We start from the raw sequence: 18,391 nt of genomic DNA, 5'->3' as shown, positions 1-18,391 counted from the left end.
TTTGCAAATAAAAGGTAAAAAATTAATAGTCGGGACACCCGTATATTCAAATTTTATAAGACCTAAAACGGCGGATCGGCAGATCGGCGAATCGGCGAATCGGCGTTTCGCCGAAATGCCTATGTATAATTATTATTATACATTGAAGATGCTTAGAAAGGAAATATTTTAAATCGTGTGACCTTTCATTTGAATTGTGTATCACATGATGCAAGCTAATTTTGGTAAGACAGTAAATAAACTAATAATTTGATTGTGACGACAGTGACGTTCAAAATTCTATGAATAATTTAAATTAGTTTAGTGCATTCTTAAAACCGGCAAGGGCTTCGAGTTTGAAAAGTTCTCAAAAAATCATTAGTAAACATATCATTTTAGCACTTTGAATAAATAATTATATCATATGAAGACAGAGAAGCATTAAAATTTTGAAAAACAATATATTAAAATAACTGAAATTTGTAATTTTTATAAAATTTATTTATGAAATTTGTAAATAACTTATAAAGCACGAAATAATTTTTATGGAAACTTCATGAAATTATCTATACAAATAAAGTTATTGATTTAAAGTTACAATAAAAGTTTCAATTTCTTGTATTACCTTCTAATTGTATAATCGTCATAATAATTTTAAATGAACTTCCATATCTTATATAATGAATCCTAACCAAAATTAAAACTGGTACTAATATAACTTCATTATTTTCAAATGAAAAGATAAAGTCACCAGATGATTGATTTATACCATCGAACTTTATCAGATAGTTGATCATTAAACTAGCCTACTTGACCTTTACATTTATTCTTAAATGAATTAATTTCAAATCCATCACAACTACCAACCATGATAAATATATAAAGGAATATTCTTTTCAGTACGAATAACTAGTAAATGATTTTTTTTTTTTTGTCAATCCAATTTGAAATAAGCTTTGGTTTGAATAAAACCAGACTCCTTAACTTTCTTCATATCTTGTTCATTACGAAAGTATAAAATAACTTTATGCGTCTTTTCTATATAAACATTTTTAATAAAGGCCACGCTGCATTTTTTGGCTATGAAAAATTTTTTTAGTAAAAGAAATTAACGATGCAAAAAAAAATTCAGCGCTTGCCATAGTACCACAGCGCCTCACTGAACCCAATCTGGACGACTGGATCTAAAAAAGACGAAAAAAAATAATTAGTAAAAGAAATTATATAAAATAATTTACAAATCAAGAAATGAAATTTTAGCGCTTACCATAGTACCGCAACGCTGAACTGGATCTGAGAAGACAAAAAAAAAATTTTTTTTAGTAGAAGAAACTAAAAAAAATACGAAAATTCCGGCGCTAACGTAATACCGCATCACGAAAAAGCAAATTTTTCTTGTAAAAGAAATTAAATAAAAAAATTTTTTTTTAATGCATTAACTTAATCAAATCAAACATAATAATGTGATGAACAAAAACACAAAAAAAAAAGAAAAGAAAAAAAGAAGAGTACCTGTTAATTCTCCGTGTATACCCATATCATGTTTGATTTACAGACCTTGGCCGAATATAAAAACCTAAAAGGAAATGAAAAGAATAAATTACTCTTCAATTTTTTTTTTAGGAAAAAAAAAATTAGTAGTTGAATAATACTAAAGAAAATACGAAAAAAAAATATTAAGAAAATCGACTAAACAATGGAAAATTACATGATGAAAAAATATTTGAGGTTAAGTGTTAATTTTGTGTATTGACCTTAATAAAAACCCCTGCATAGATCTAATATTTCAGGGACAATGATCGCGGGATTTATTAAATCCGTCCATTTCATTCATATTTTATTTATTTATTATATAGCTGTACAAATTTAGAATTCTGCCAAAGAACATTTCAATACGAATATGGAGTAAATGATTTAATAGACTAACACAGAAATTTCTTATCTATTCTATCACAATCATTCTTTGAATTGAATTAATTTAGATAAACAATAAACGAAAAATAAGGAAATCATAACAAAGTGATTTTCAATAATGAAAGACTGTCAATAAAGCCATTTATGTGAAAAATAAAAGACGTGTTACGCACATAAATAAATTCCAATTTTGAGGAACAAGGTTTTATAGCGATTTATAAATTTTGTTACCGAATGCAATATCAATTATATTATTAATATTGTTAAAATTTTACGTTGACGATCATAATTTTCGATTAATAAATATAATAATCGTAAAATAAAAATGTTCTATCATATATAATTAGATTAATTATGCTCATTAATTTTCATTCTTTCTGAGAATCAATGTGATATTATTGTTGTTGTCGTTGCGTAGATTCTCATTAATAGTATAAATGACTTGTAATTCAAAAAAAAAAAAAATTTTATTCGTGAGAATATTTAGATAAACAAAAATGGAAGTAGCTTACCAAATGTATAAATTTTTTTCATTTGTAAATGATCAACTTTCTGTATATAAACAAATAAATAAACAAATGGATTTTCCATGGTCTCTTTCTTTTTCATTTTCTTTTATATATTTATATTAAATTATCTACAACGTAAGTTATTAAGTAAAATGACTGTTATTTCATTGCGTGAATATTACACATATTTATTGATTAATTTATTAAAACCTAGACGAGATTATATGAAACAAATTTAACGATGGATTTATGTACTATGACTGTCATTTTAATTTCAATTTGCGGTATAACTTTCATAACGAATAAATCAATTGAAAGAGACTACAAAGTCGAAGCGAAGGCTACTCAGTACTTTTCTTTATCTTTGGGTAGAGATAGAAATAAAAATTCAAAAGCAAAAGTATCGAAGTAAGTTAATTTTTAATCATACATCATCTGTTTTTTGTATTTTTAAGGCCAAGTACACTCACTATAATCATTTTTATTCGTAGCGAAAAAATTTAAAATTTTACTTCACATCTTGGAGAAACCTTGCTAAAACTGCTTGATACAAAATTCATATAATTGAAAATTTTATGACTAATAATATAATTATTTCTTCAAAGTATTAGAAGTAAAATATATATATATATATATATATATTTTTCCTGTATTTCCTTTTTCATTTTTGACTTTAATGAATTCATCTTGTGTTTACTATAAAATATATCTATTAATAAAATGGTTAAAGTGAATAATAATTTGAACGGAATTGTTGAGCTAGTCACACAGAATGTTGTTCGTTCGCTGAATTATTTACTTAAACAATGCCTATCTAATAATCCTAAATTATTACATATAATGTGTCATTTTCTTATACTGGAACTTTTACATAATTATGCCATCAGTCAATTACTTTGTCATCAAAATTCCATTCTCACATTCTCAGCCATCACGTATGTCCAACTTATCCAGCTAATATGTATTGTACTAGTTCAATTTAATAATTAGATGCATGAAGCGCATCCCTTGAATATATTTCCCGTGTGATGACTTCGAATCGTAAAGATAGGAATTTCGTTAATTTATAACCAGCGAAGACAAACAAATAACTAAACGAGTGATATTCATAATCTGACCACAAAAACATGGAGCCATAGATCTCCACGTTCTTGATACTTACATAAAAAAATATATCCTTGAAAACAATATTCGTAAACATCCACATACACAACAAGATCGGCTGTACTACATTAGTGTACAATGGAGGATATCTCTATGGACAAATATACATGTTGCAAATATCAAGTTCCCATTCTATTTGAAATGTTGAGAGAAAAAAATTGGTTCCACTATAAATAAATCTGCAATATCATAATAACTGTATCTTCATCGTTAACGAGGAAATGGAAACATCTTAATTCGACAACTACGAACGAATTCTGGATCCAAGGGCGTGACCTTTCATCCCTTTGTCCATGTTTTATTTTTATATTATAAGGAACCTTCTACTGTACATGGGATTAATTTTTTGCGTGATAGCTTAACTTATTTGTATAGATAAAAGAGTGCGTTAATAACTGTGTTACAGATCATAGTCTAAAAGATAACTTTTGATCTCGTTCATCTCTGCAATACTTATGTGTAACTTGTGTAACTTATCTGTCAAACCACAAACCTTCAAATATGGAACAAGTCTCATCCATTTGCTTCTCAGTTAATCTATTGATCTATTATTGTCTTCGTTAAACTCAGTAGAGAAGTGCTCAGAGTGGGAAATCTCGCTTCCACAATACGATTTGTTCAACAGAATAAGAGGTCACGTGTTTCCTCCAAAAACGTGACATAAACGTGTTGATAATTTATTGGCTCAATGGATACTTATATTGATAATCATTTTAACAATACAACTTATTCTTCTTCTCGGACTTTTGAAAAAAACCTACAAAAAGTATTATGCACATTATTATGTGTGAAAGCTTACAGTTTCTTTTGATTTACATGATACTATCTGCATCTTCAGCTTATAAGTACTAATTGTGTTTTTTCAGTTTCGCGTTTTCATTTCCTTACGTTCTTTTAGAAAACGGGATTACAGAAAATATTTTATTAAAGCTCAAATATCGTGGTAAATGTTAATTATATCTATGATGAAATATTCTTTAATACCGCTAACATTGATTATGTAATAAAATTTGGGAGAAGCCCTGTTCCAAATGATGCAATACCAAAATTTGAGACAAATTTTTCTTTAAATAAAATTCTACAGCAACAATACAGGTTTTGCACAATTCTCTAGGTATAGAACCTAACATACTCATCGAAAATGTAGACAAAAGGACAAGAAAAAGTAGGAAAGCCATATCAAATGAGGGATATATTGAAGATTATATTTTTAGGAATTCATCAATGAATTGTGCTACGTCCTGCTCTGTGCAATGTGGGAAGAAGAGCATCTGTCCCATAGGTCATGCATGCATCATTATGTGCGCATCTTACTGAATGAAGACTCAGTAAAAGGTCTACTTCTGAAACCAAGATCATTTACTATGAGAAACAACTACCAAGCAGATTTGAAGAAGGTGCGAATGTTAAGAATTCGGAACTAATAATCGGACAAAACTTGAAATTACATAAGTATTTGGTTACATTCATTCCTGCATTCACAGTAAATTATTTCAATCAAGTTAATTGTATATCGTAATTGATATTTTTTCCTCCTCATCTAGTATTCAGCTTTCCCGAAAAATGAGTCTGATTCTGAAGATCATGAGAGAAAATATCGGCAAAATTCACCACAGAAGAAGCAATGCACGCAAGTTTCATTACGTTCGTCATTTGTTGTTGCTATTTATTATTAACACATATCATTCATTTGGCTCAAGCGAACCAATTGCGGATGCTGAAAACAATCCTTATCTGACTATTTAGTTGAAGAAGAAATGATCAATACATAGATAGTATGGGAGGAGTCAGATGAATTCTGGATTCTATAGCTCGAAGCTCTGATGCAGACCATGATGACAAAATAGAGCATTCTGGAACCCACCGTGTTGGCAAGGCATGCGATTTCTTGTGTTGGGTAATTGTGTCTATTTGGTTATGAAAGTAATTATGTTAATCCAACGTAATATTTTATGAGGACATGACATTGCACAACAGATTATGACGCACTTGTATGTAGTTATATATATTTCTTGTTGTAAATATAATGTTTCAAAGCCTTACTAACATTAAATGGTAAACAGTTTTGTATGCTTGGAAGCTTCAACCGGAGTCAAAATCACCAGATCTTGAAAGACAGTTAATGAAAAATTGTTTTGTTGACTGTACTAAAATTTTTTCCTTTATTTTGTAAAATAGAACTATCCTGCGAGATGTTAGTCTGGCATAAGACAGACAAAAATTACTGTTATTCTTCATCAGAAGGCACATTTGTGACCAGATTCTCTCACAGAAGACAGTATAACAGCCGAGTGTTCTGAGGAACTACTGTTATCCTATAAGCTCTCGAGTTGTGGCTCACACTTGGTTGTCAAGAGTTATATTGTGAGCGCGTACCCAGAAATGCAAGTTTTTTCTTTGGTGCCTTGTAAGTATCTTAAAATAAAGTCTTGATTGTACTACCTAACCTTGTGCTAATGCTTGCTTTGTTATTGAATATCCCAGCAAAGGATTACTTGACCCCATATGTAGGTCATGGGTAGGGTTGGTCAAAAACTACTGTTATTCCCATAGGGGCACCTGCCGTGACTTGCGTAATGAAAGACGAACTACTGTTATAATCTCAAGTGCTTAATTCATAAATTCTGTATTTTAATGGTGATTTATCTATAGACTGAAGAAGCTCATATAAAGTTTAGAAGAGTATAATAATGAGGGAGATAGTGAATATTTTACTCAGCTTTCTGATAATGCAATAAAAAAGTGATCGAGATTTTACTGTAAGTTTCCTGCATTTCTTTGCGAACTAAAAAGTTTATGTAGTAATAATATTTTTACCAATATGTTGGACAGAGAATATGAGATTGTAATTCACATTTAGAAATAAAAATATCCACAAAGGTGATGAAGTTAAATTCAAACCATTTAACAACATCGAAATAGATCTCCGGTTAGTCTGATGATTAGTTTCGGTTTTGGTATTTACCAAACCGATTTATTAATAAAATAAAATTGTTTTTTGTAATCAAAGTACTTCCATCTCATTTTCTTCTCCAGCGTTTCCATTACTTTTAAATTTGAAAAATCAATAAAGGTTCAAAGGTTATTAATTTAATAATGTACGTGATTTTGAGAAAAATAAAAAAAAATTTCATTTTATATATACTGTAGCATTCACTAATTGCATTTACTTTATTGCATAATAATTGCTATATCGGAAAGTGATTTCTCAAATTTTAATAATAAAGCGGAAACACATTCTTGTGAATTCTTTTATTAAAATATTGTGTGTTTAGAAATGTGTTTCAGAAATGTAAATCTACAACATTTATACTATCACTATTCAGTTTTCTTTAAAAACGGATGGAGGGATTTTCTCCTTTTTGCTGCGCTTCGTGATAATCCTGAAGAAATGTCTTTTTCATATTACGTTGAGGGTAGTCTTCATTATTATCATCTTGAGATTTCTGTTGAGAATCATGACACGAAGAGTGTTGGATGGTGTTTGTTATTACACAAGCTTCTTTTAACGTCAGTTATATCTCTAGCATCGTCCAGATTCATCTACCTCTATAAAATTAATTCAATGATCCTTTTCAAAAAAAAAGAGGTAATGTCAAATCAAAGCAAAGAGCAAAATATGGAAGGAACTTTTCGCGAAATGCTAAAAATAACTACTGCAAGCTAAACCCATCAGATCCTTTAGTTTTACTGGCACTATTGACAATGCTATAATACTACTGAGTGTCTTTGTTAGACATTGCAAATTCTTTAACTATTGTAAGAAACATAGTCGATTCCAGCTTCAGAATCAACAGACAACTATTTTGCAAGAATTTTGATGAGAAAAATTTTTCCATTGACAATCATTTTTTGTTTCAAAGAACTTTTATATTGTAATAGTTAAGCTCCATCTGAAGTTATCATAAGATTTGTGAAAGTACAGTAAATAAAAAATTTTACATGCTTGATACCATTTAATAACCTTCTAAGTTCTAACTATCATTTTTATTGTCGAGAGTATTAAGTCTTCAAGTTGACGAGATTCTTCCGTAAAGGATATTCTGAAATCCTCCTGGTAAGCCAGTTGATATTTGTAGTATCTTACATATCGCCATTTGCATGGGCAGTTTTTCTGAAAATAATCCATACCAGAAATAACTGAAAAATAAAAAATTTAAGATGTATCTTATTTATAGTATATTATGAAAAATTATATTTATTATGGTGTTTTTGATTACTGTATTTGCTTTGACTGGACAGTAGTTAATTAACTTTAATAACTGGACTTAAACTATAACAAAATAGAATTTTTTGATCCGATTTTATTTCAGTCGTATGATTATTACTCATTAAAAGGTTAAGTATTTATGTGCAACATGGACCAGAAAAAATAAATAAAGCGCGGTAACTGTGCGATGTGAGATTTCTTACATTTGCCTAAAACGATATGAACTCATTTTGTCACAATTGAAAAGAGAGTTGATTAAGAATTATTCAAGTCTGGATAAGACATTACGCAACTGTGAAATGAATATTTATATGAATAAAAAAAATATTTTTTTGGGAACGACTTCAGACTTGCAAAGCTAATACCTATTTTTTTTTTTGTTTAGAAATTTCGAGGAACTTATTAAGCGGAAAACATAAACTTTCGAAGAGTTTTACTAAGGTCAATGTTGTTTTTAATTTATTTCTGACTCTGCATAACTGACGACCAATTTTTCTACCTGGAATATTGATGATTGGGACAAATGAAACCGGATCATAAATTATCGTTAAGATAATGTGTTAGTATAGATAGTTTTGATGAATGAAATGCTGGTGTGATCTGTAGGCATTAGTATAGAAACGCCATTTCACTTTGTAAAACCAAAAATATACTGGATCTTTATCGAAAAGATTTGTAATAACAAGTGGCATTCTCGTTTCTTGTGTTATGTAAACATATTTTCATTACGTCGTATGAGCATTATACGAAAGAAACTACTCCTCCAATTATCATGGAAATAAAAAATTACGACCAATTTAAAATAAGTTTATTTTTTTTATCTGTGACTGATTGTTCATCACTGGGTCAGAAGTTAGCGGTCTTATTAAGCTTAATCCTTCGATTAGGAATTAAGTTTGATTATAAAAATAACTCAGTATTAATAGTAATTAAACCAATAATACTAAATCTTAACATGATCATTAAATAAGAAAAGAAACACTTTTATTAATTTAAACGGTAGTAAATACACGTTATGCAAATATATTAATAAAAATAATTTAAGGAAGGCGGATATACTCTTTTTATTGGAAGTAAACAAATCATTATGTTACTGATGTTGTTTGAGTTGGGAATATTAAAATAAGGTAAAATTAAATTGATATGGGAATATGTTCTTAAGTGGGGACTCGCTTAAAATCTGGATCTTCCTTCTGATTTTGCAAACTATTCTCTAATAATTTAAAGAATACCTTACAATGATTTATTTCATTTATTAAATTCCACAACTTAACTTCTAAAGAATTTTTAGAAAAAGTATTCCCTTATGAAAAAAATATTCCCAGAAGATTTCTATAAAGAATTACTAAGAGATCTTTTGAGTCTTTAGTTATATAAGATTTTGGTTTGTCACTTCGTTTACTACTATTTGGATCAAAAGAATAGTGGGCCAAAAATTATAACTCATCAACATGTTGAATTAATTTCAAAATGGATTGATAGATTAGAAATTACGGACAAGCTGAGTTCTTATAAATTTAAATTGTTATTTTGTAGATCTCACGATGGACTTTGACCTAAATTTGCGATAATAAATCCTGCACGATAACGATTGTTAAAGTGAAAGATAGTAACGAAATTCTTGAAGGATATAATACAATTAATTATGGTTATGTAGCAGGTTTACCACAAATTCCCAATAACAATAATATTGACAATCCCGATAAACCCAAATCCCGGTTGAAACAAAATCCCGATAGTCACAAATCCTGACAGTTAAAGGTCAAAATCCCAAAGTTTTTTTTTTTTAAAAAAAAAATTATATAAATATTATAAATTTCTAATTAAACAAATAATTTTAAAAATACGGCGGCACAGTATTGGGTCTTAATTTATCCAATATATCAATATATGGTGCCAGAACTTTATACTCAAAAATGTTTCAAATGTTTAATTTATGACGTGAGAAGCACAATAGCCAATAAAAACTCATAATTTTGGACAAAAAATAGAAAAAATGGATACGAGCATGTACAAAAAAGGAAATCGGTTAAAGAATAAAGCAGAAAGTAGTATTTATTTAAGAAGAATTAAGCCAATATGAGGTTGAATTTAGCCTTTTTGAGCTTTTAAGTAAATTAAGAACGTTTTAAGCCATTTTAAGCCTTAAAATAATTTAATGTCAATACGAATTATGTAAATTCTCATAAAATAAATGCATCTATGTGACTTTTTTGTTTCAAATTTGGGGCAATCATATAAAAATAATCAAATTTCAAATGCTTATAACTTTTTATGTAGATATTTTTTTGAAAATCTGACCGGTAATTTAATAGTACTTGTCTTGTAGAACAAAGTTACCGGTTTATTTCTTTGAAATTTTATTTTATTAAAGTGTTGAAAGATTTATAAGTATCCCAATTTTATTTTTGAGTATAGAGTTCCGGCACCATAATTAAAATATAATTTGAATTATTTGGAAGTGAAAAAAACCAACTCCCCATGAAATAAATAATACAAATAAATAAAATAATGAAATTTATAATATCATTTGCACATAATATTATCATGAGTTAACAATCAATACCAATGCAAATTGTTTGCAAATTTTATTGATATTAATGCAAATTAACTAACGTTACTATAAAATTAATGAAATAAATTAAAGGAAAAATTTTTTATTTTAACTAAAAGGACTATGTATAGTAGTATATTACTAAATTACTAATTTTCTGAAATTAACTAATCTCAAATTCAGTAATTCAATGTCAGTATTAGCATTGATAACTGGCATAACATCCACATTCCACAAAGAGTTATATAGTAAATGGTACTGCATTGTATAGACTAAATAATAATAAATACAAAAATTTTGACTTTAAATTGTTCAGCGGGTCTAATAATGATATTCATGACTTTCAAAAGGGTAACTTGGTGATGCTTAGTGGAAAGTTTACATATAGAAAGAGTCATAGTGATAGTAATCCTATGTTTATAATTTTATAAATTATTAATTAAATAATAATACAATGAATCGTATAATAATTTAAAAATTTTTTTTATTGATTTAAGCTCTCAGTAAACCAAGCAATATTGATACCAAATCCCAATCCCTGGACTTGTGAAACAATACCTATTTTCCATCCCTACATTACTGCTTCAGTTCACCTTAATTCAAGCCCCTTACAAACCCATAACCATCATAATATTATTAAACATCAATGTAATAATATATTTTGCTCATATGATAAATCTAAGTATAACCATAACTTTTACTTATATTATGATGAAAATTCAAACCATTGGACTAAAACACTCCAAACCATTAAAAATGGCAATACAAAGGTGTATATATCTGGGCTGTATATGGGATACTATTCAAAAGATGGTGAAAATAATGATAATATTTATCATGCAATACAACTAATGGAACTTGACTTTGATTTTAATTCATCAAAATCAATATTTAGCAAAACTAGTAACTATAATGATAATGATGATGATGATGAATTGTGCTTTGGAACTCCAAAAATGAAAAGGTTCCTTCTCAAAAAATATGATCTATCAAGGACCCTAAGCAATATATATATAGGTAACAAGAAAGGTCAAAATTTTTATAATAGCTCTACGCAAGGGTTTTATTAATACAAATAAGCAAATTCAACATGCGACTTCACGAATTGCCTAAAAATAAGCAATCCAATCATATGACTTATAAAAAATTTTTTTAGTATGAAAATCATATGATGATCATTTCCAATTGCCATTTTATTGTTTTTTGTGATAACAATTTAATATTTCTTCATTTTTTCAATAATATCATCCCGACCAAAATATTCATCATAATATTTCTTTTCGTCCCCTACTAACTTTAGCATATTACTATCAATTAAAACTTTTGTTTCTGAAATATGATAAACTATGTTTGATGGTATATGATGTGTTAAAATATTACACCCTTCTTTAACTAAATCACTAATAACATTAAAATGAATGGGATATATACATGTAATGAAATATAGGAAATATCATTAATAGCTTCAACTGGTTCATCTGTATAACAATGCTTTCCATATGCTTCAAAATAAACTGATATAACATGTCCTATGCACATTTTATCACCATATCTTACAAACACATAATGACCCTTTACCAACGGAAATTCACGAGTTATGTTTACATCCTCAATATTTGGAACTTATAAGTTTACAAATAATTATTATAATTAGTAATAACAATTTTATGCATTTAACACTCACTTTGAATTGTACTAATATGAGCTTTTCTTTTATTGATCATTTTTTTCTTTCTTGATTTTTCTAATTCTTCCATATGTAATTGTGCAAGTGTAAGAGCCAGATTTTTTCTATTATCTTTCCATCTTTTTCCTCTTTATGTGACAAATCTCTGTTCCAGGTTTTCATTTTTTGTAAAATAAGCCATGAAGTGACTTGCTTTATTTGGTTGAATAGAAATATTGTTAGATGAATTTAAATTTGATCCTACAGGCTTGAATCTTCTTTCAAGAGGTTTTGAGCAATATGCTTCATGTAATTTTCTTTGATTAATTAGTGATTCAAAATTCAAATCATTATTAATAAAATATTTGAATTCATTGTTAACTATTAATTAAAGAATAATCAGTATAATAAAATATTAAATACAGGACTGCTATAATAAAAATTAAATTTTAGAAATAAACTTACCACTATCACCACCATTTAAATTGACATAACAGTCATTTTATCAAGTAATTGAATTTGAGAATAACAGTCATTAAATTTCTCTTCATTTTCAAGGTTTTCTTCTAATTGTTCATTAATTTTTTGTATTTCGGAAGAGGCTTTGTTAATTGCTGTGGATAAATCAATTTCACAGTCGTCAGATAGTTCACTTTCATCATTGTCATGTAAATTTTCTTCATCATTAATATCAATAAAAATTGTAGGAGTATTGTTATTGATTAATAAAGTAGATGGTGAATCATTCCAAGAAATTCAGCAAGTTCTCTTGCTAAATGTTGTGAATGACAAAAAGTTTGTGACATTTGTTTATCTGATGGCCAAAGTTGAAGTTTTTGCATTGATAGTTCATCTAAAGAGCCAGAATTATAATTAAAATTATAGCCTACAAGTAAAAAATTTAATACCCAATTTAGTTAGAAATTTTTATATACAATTATTTAGTAAAATATTTTTTAAGTCAAAAATACCTTTCCTTTTTCAAAATTTAGTTTCTTATTTCTAAGTGCCTTTGTATATTGTGATATTTTTGGTAGCATTTGGATGATTTCTGCAAAGCTAAAATCAGGATTTATTTGTCTTGCTACACCAAAAAAATGCTCACAAGGTTCAGTACCATGCATCCAAGGAATTAAAGGTATTTGAGAATAATATTCATGATGGGCCTTGACTAATAAAACCATTGATTGACAAAGAGAAGTAAGTAATGAAAATGTTTGGTCAGCCAAAAAATTCTGGTTTATCATAATAAAATCAGGATGTCTTTGTGCAAGCATCTTAATATGGAATTGCCAAAGGTGTAAGAAGAAAAAACCAGTCATTGCCATTCTTATTCTTTCAATAGGAGTAATATTACCACAGGTCAAATGAAAGGGTATCAGTATAGGACAGATCAGAAAATTGATATGTCTTAAACATATAAGGTAAGAATCGACATACCCATTTTCATATTGACAAAATAATACTTTATTAATAATATAAATAAATACAATAATGTGCTTGATAATTAAATATTTATGTCAAAATTTCAAACTGCGATAGTTTCCCCATATTAGTAACCTTTAATTCCATTAATTTAATTAATGTGGCAATTTTTCATCATAAGAAAAATGCTAAAAGAATCGAATTATTACTATTCTAAGGGTAAATTGTAATACTTAACCATTCTTCAAAATTCGTAACTTATTTTTATTAAGTCAATCCGTACCCTTTTTATGCTTTTTCTAATGCTTCATTTTCATTGGTTCCTTATTCATTACTCATGATCCTCTATTTGACATCATCGATAAAATGATCTTCATGGCATAAGGTGATACGAATCATTAACCCTTTCATCATAATCCGCAGCCTAATCACTTGACTCAATTATTCAATTAAGTTTAACGTCATCTCGGACGTTACATTTATAACGTCATTCAATTTTAAAATACTAAATTTTTATACACTAATTCTTAATAAATTTAGGTATATTACGGCATTACAATGTATATTGATCTGTGTCGAAATAAAATAACTCAATTACATAATTATATAAATCATAAGTTTCTTGTGTAACTTCTTGTCAATCAACAACCATAACGTGATTATTTTCAAAAAAATTTTTTTTTTTTCTTATCAAACTCTTTTGTGATGAAATTTTTTTTCAAAGAAATGAAAGAATCTCTTAATTATGATTATATTATTCAATTTTATTATTCATCAGATAAACTTATTTATTTTAATGTATTAATATAAATAATAAAAAATGTTAATATAAAATTAAATATATACGTAATAAATTTTATAGTTTTTAAATAATTTCTTGCTTTTCCTTTTCTATTAGGAAAAAATACGGATATAATAATCGTTCAAACTTTAATAATAAATACAATATAAAATTAGAAGTATCACATTAAATATTTTAAAAAGAAGTTGTTTCTTATTGGTTTTTATGTACAGTACATTAAGTGTAATAAGTATAATAAATAATGAATGTTACCCTTATTTCCTACATTTAAAAAGATTTTGTAGCATTTATTAATTTAAATATAGGAAAGCAAATTAAGATATAACTTAATATTCAAATAACAAATTTTTTAGTGCTACATTTCACTTATCAACAAAATTAGTAGACTTTTAATAAAATTTAACTATTGGAATGATCTAGGAAACGGAAACCGTTATTAAGTCCGAAGTGCTGTTTAAAAGTTTTATTGTTGTACTTCGTCACGTGTCAGACGGACATCCGCCGGACATTTGTGTTGATTGTGATACTGTGATGTATCACAATTATGTCAATGACAATTTTGGTTGAAATAATTCCTTTTTTATCTTCATTGAATATAAATATAAAAGTAACGCCAAATTTTTTTTTTTTACGTTTCGCAAATTTGAAGCAAAATACTAACAAAACATAAATTTAAAAATGAATTTTATTAATGAAATAGTAACTGAATTTAATGAATTAAATATTTCTGATAAAAATCCAAATTCATCAAAAATTAATCATGAAAATTGTTATAATCCACCCAGAAAATGTTGGTGTAAAGAATGTGTTCCTCGTTGCATAATTGAAGGATGGACCAGTGGAAATGATGATATTGATAATCTTATCAAGGATTCGATTTATAGTGTACGTTTGAAATATATTGGTGATGAATATGTCCCATCATTTCTCGAATGGGTTCCATTTGATAGATTTGAAGATATGAAACAAATAGGTGAAGGTGGATTTGCAAAAGTGTATTCTGCAACTTGGATTGATGGTATAGCAAAATACATTAAAGATGATGGAAATTGGATAAAAAAAGAACCTGAATCCATGAAAGTTGCCTTGAAAAGGCTAAATGGATCGCAGAATATGTCAGCTGATTTTTTAAATGAGGTATTTTTTTTATTTTAATTTTAAAAAAATATTAAAATTTATTTAATTTATTTTAATTGTACAATAGCTTAAAACACATTGGAAATTAAATTGCTTACAAGAAGATTCTTTAAAATTTTATGGAATAACTAAAGATCCAGAAACTGAAGAAATTATGATGGTTATGCAATATGCAGATGATGGAAATTTGAGAAATGTTCTTTCAAGCAATTTTAACAAAATTTTATGGAATAAAAAAGTGACCTATTTATACTTAACAGCAAGGGACCTTAGTAATTTACATGAATTAGGATATTTTCATAAAGATTTTCATAGTGGAAATATATTAAATACTAGTAATGGTTCTTATATTTCAGATTTTGGATTATCTAGACCATCAAATGAACAGAAATCATCAGATAGTAATAAAATAGTTGGTGTTTTGCCATATATTGCTCCAGAAGTTTTAAATGGAGAACCATATACATTATCTTCAGATATTTATAGTTTTGGTGTAGTTATGGCTGAATTATCATCTGGAAAACCTCCTTTTTATAAAAGAAATCATGATAATAGCTTAGCATTAGAAATATGTAATGGACTCAGACCAGAATTTGGAAAAGGAACTCCTGAAATTTATAAGAAATTAGCTTATAGATGTATGAATGCTAATCCAAATCAAAGGCCGACAGCCAATGAATTATTTAACATATTAGATTGTTGGGATAATTATCTTAGGGATTTAGATGAAGATGAAAAATATGGATATAAAAAAGAAGAAGTTAAAGCTGTATTTGAAGAAGCTGATAAAGAAATACCAAATATTTCAACCTCATATGAAAAGAAACCTGATGCTATTTATACTAGTAGAGCATTTACACTCAGTAATGTGTCAAAACCCATTAATTCATCTTTTATTGCTACTACATATCTTAATGAAGAAGATAATGAAGGTATTGCATTTTACTATATTATATTTTTTAAATTTTATTAAATAATTAAAACTTTATTTAATTTAATAGGTTGTCAAGATTCTCAATTAATTAACTTAGAGGTTCCTTGCACATCAAAGTCAGAAGGTAAATATAATCTACTTTATATTTAAGATATTAATTTTATGATGTAAAATAATAATGTAATGTTTTATTATTAACAGATGATGATAATGATGACTAAATATATTTTATGGTTTAAATTACGTTTTTATCATTTGGTTTTACATAAACAACTTTTTAATGAATTATACGTTCAAATTTTTAATAGAAACAATGGAATAATAGCGATTATTGGAATAAGCTACATAATTTTTTGATTTTCAGAAGTGAAGGGGGAACTATACTTTTGCGATTGATATATTAACGTTATGTTAAATTATAAAATATATAAATTAGAAGTATGATTATAAATATTATAACATGGTAATTTTTGTTATTAACGTTGTCTTTTGTTTTCGTGAATGGTGTTTGATTTATAACTTTTTAAAAAAATATTATGTTAAATTTTAAAATGAACTTTTTTTATAACTTGCCATATTAATTGAGTTTTTATGTAGTTATTATTTATTTTAAAAATTGTCTTAGCTTTGAGCAAATGAATAAATTTCACTTTTATCTTTTTATCTTCAAAATAATCAGTGATATAGATAGTTCGGTCAGTTAACATTTATTTTAAAAGCGGTTTTATTTATATCTCAGATCAGTTCTCCTAACATTACTTTTTTTTTGATAGCAATTTTGAACCTAAGAGTTAATTTTGATTTTTATCATTCTTGATTTTAGAATAAAAGTTAGCCAGAAGAATTTGAGACTCTATACTTATTTCTGTTTATTATTAATTTTAGATACGATTCAGAAAAAGGAAAGAAGCCTTTTTGCAGATTATAAGTATAGTTATAAAACGTAACTTTTATAAATTAAACATACTGTAATTATATACAAACGTAGTAATAAATTAAACAGGAAAGTTTTTTTTTTTCTTTTTAAATAGTAACGCATTTTATTAATTATTTAAATTTGATTCAAATTACATAATTAATTATTAAAATACTTAGAGCTTTTCGAAATAAAATTTCTCAAAACCCTATAACTAAGTAATATTCGAACAAAAATCTATTACTAAAACTATGCTAAGTGATGTCTAATCTAAATAATTTGTCATTTTTACCGTTGTATCCCAAGTTTTTGCTATATTATTCCCGTCCATAATTGAACCTGTTAATCTTTCTAACGTTACTACACTAATTTTTTTATTAAATTTATTTTTATTTGCTTTTTCTAATTTTTATTCTTTTTCTATTATTTTTAATTTTTTCATCCGTACCTTCCTCCGGGTTTTCTTTAAATCTAATTTTTGAATATTGGCTTTTTCTTCTAATCGTTTAATTTCCTCGCATCTTGGTATCGATAAACGATTTTTAATTTCATCATAAATAAATATCCAAAGTCTTTTTATCAACATTTTCTCTTCTTTCTTTTTTGACAGACTATTGAAATGTTCGTTATATACGCCTCTAATTCCCATTTTCTACTTTTTCCTCTCAAGATTATCGAAGGACTTTCTAATATACTTATAAATTCGATATTGAAATTCCTCAGAATACTTATATCTTCCTCTTGGTTACAGGTCTTTAATTGTTGTTCAAAACGATATATCGACCCTTGTACAATTTCATCGATCGAGAATTCGTTGTCTTCGCAGATCCAGATGTGTTCCCAACTTTCAATTTCATTTTTCCCACATCTTATACATCTGTCATCTTCTATTTTATTAGTATTTCTTTAAAATAAAATTTTATAGGTCGGTTATTCTTTCAATAAATTTTTGATTCTGTATGATCTTTCTTTCGTATCCTTATTACTACATTATCTTTGTGAAAAGTTAATTCTATTACTCACAAATTCTAAAGTAGCCAATCGAATTCTTTTTTGTAATTGTACATAAATAAATCGTTTAACTTTTCGCTGTTAAGTATTTCGTTTTTCCAAATTGCGTTCGTAACTTTTTTTCTCCAACTTCTGTAATTCAAAATTATATTTTATCGTTTGACTTGAGT

General features: G+C 27.1%; 2 protein-coding genes across 3 annotated transcripts; both read left to right on the top strand.

Annotated features, from left to right (window-relative positions):
• Window positions 1-4,254: 4,254 nt before the first annotated feature.
• Window positions 4,255-6,407, top strand: OCT59_009725 (uncharacterized protein; the record flags this gene model as incomplete). Of its 2 annotated transcripts, XM_066132550.1 has the most annotated exons (11): window positions 4,255-4,332; window positions 4,433-4,509; window positions 4,651-4,680; window positions 4,890-5,049; window positions 5,111-5,210; window positions 5,378-5,463; window positions 5,745-5,760; window positions 5,889-5,973; window positions 6,051-6,089; window positions 6,310-6,325; window positions 6,399-6,407. In XM_066132550.1, the coding sequence occupies 11 exons, from the start codon at window positions 4,255-4,257 to the stop codon at window positions 6,405-6,407; spliced, it is 696 nt and encodes a 231-aa protein (XP_066000185.1). The 2 variants fall into 2 exon arrangements, with proteins under 2 accessions (XP_066000185.1, XP_066000186.1); XM_066132551.1 differs by lacking the exons at window positions 4,255-4,332; window positions 4,433-4,509; window positions 4,651-4,680; ... (1 more) ...; window positions 5,111-5,210; window positions 5,378-5,463 and adding exons at window positions 5,547-5,557; window positions 5,630-5,657.
• An 8,446-nt stretch (window positions 6,408-14,853) lies between these two features.
• On the top strand, window positions 14,854-16,844 carry OCT59_009724 (uncharacterized protein). Its single transcript, XM_025331237.2, has 4 exons — window positions 14,854-15,360; window positions 15,428-16,292; window positions 16,362-16,418; window positions 16,496-16,844. Exons 1-4 carry the CDS (start codon window positions 14,902-14,904, stop codon window positions 16,513-16,515), a joined length of 1,401 nt encoding a protein of 466 aa, XP_025168009.1. The 5' UTR covers window positions 14,854-14,901; the 3' UTR covers window positions 16,516-16,844.
• The last annotated feature ends 1,547 nt before the right edge of the window (window positions 16,845-18,391 follow it).

This window comes from Rhizophagus irregularis, chromosome 18 (genome assembly GCF_026210795.1).
Source record: "Rhizophagus irregularis chromosome 18, complete sequence".
Classification (NCBI taxonomy): domain Eukaryota; kingdom Fungi; phylum Glomeromycota; class Glomeromycetes; order Glomerales; family Glomeraceae; genus Rhizophagus; species Rhizophagus irregularis.
The sequence above is the reverse complement of the archived record's forward strand: the minus strand, read 5'-3'. Positions and strand labels throughout refer to the sequence as shown.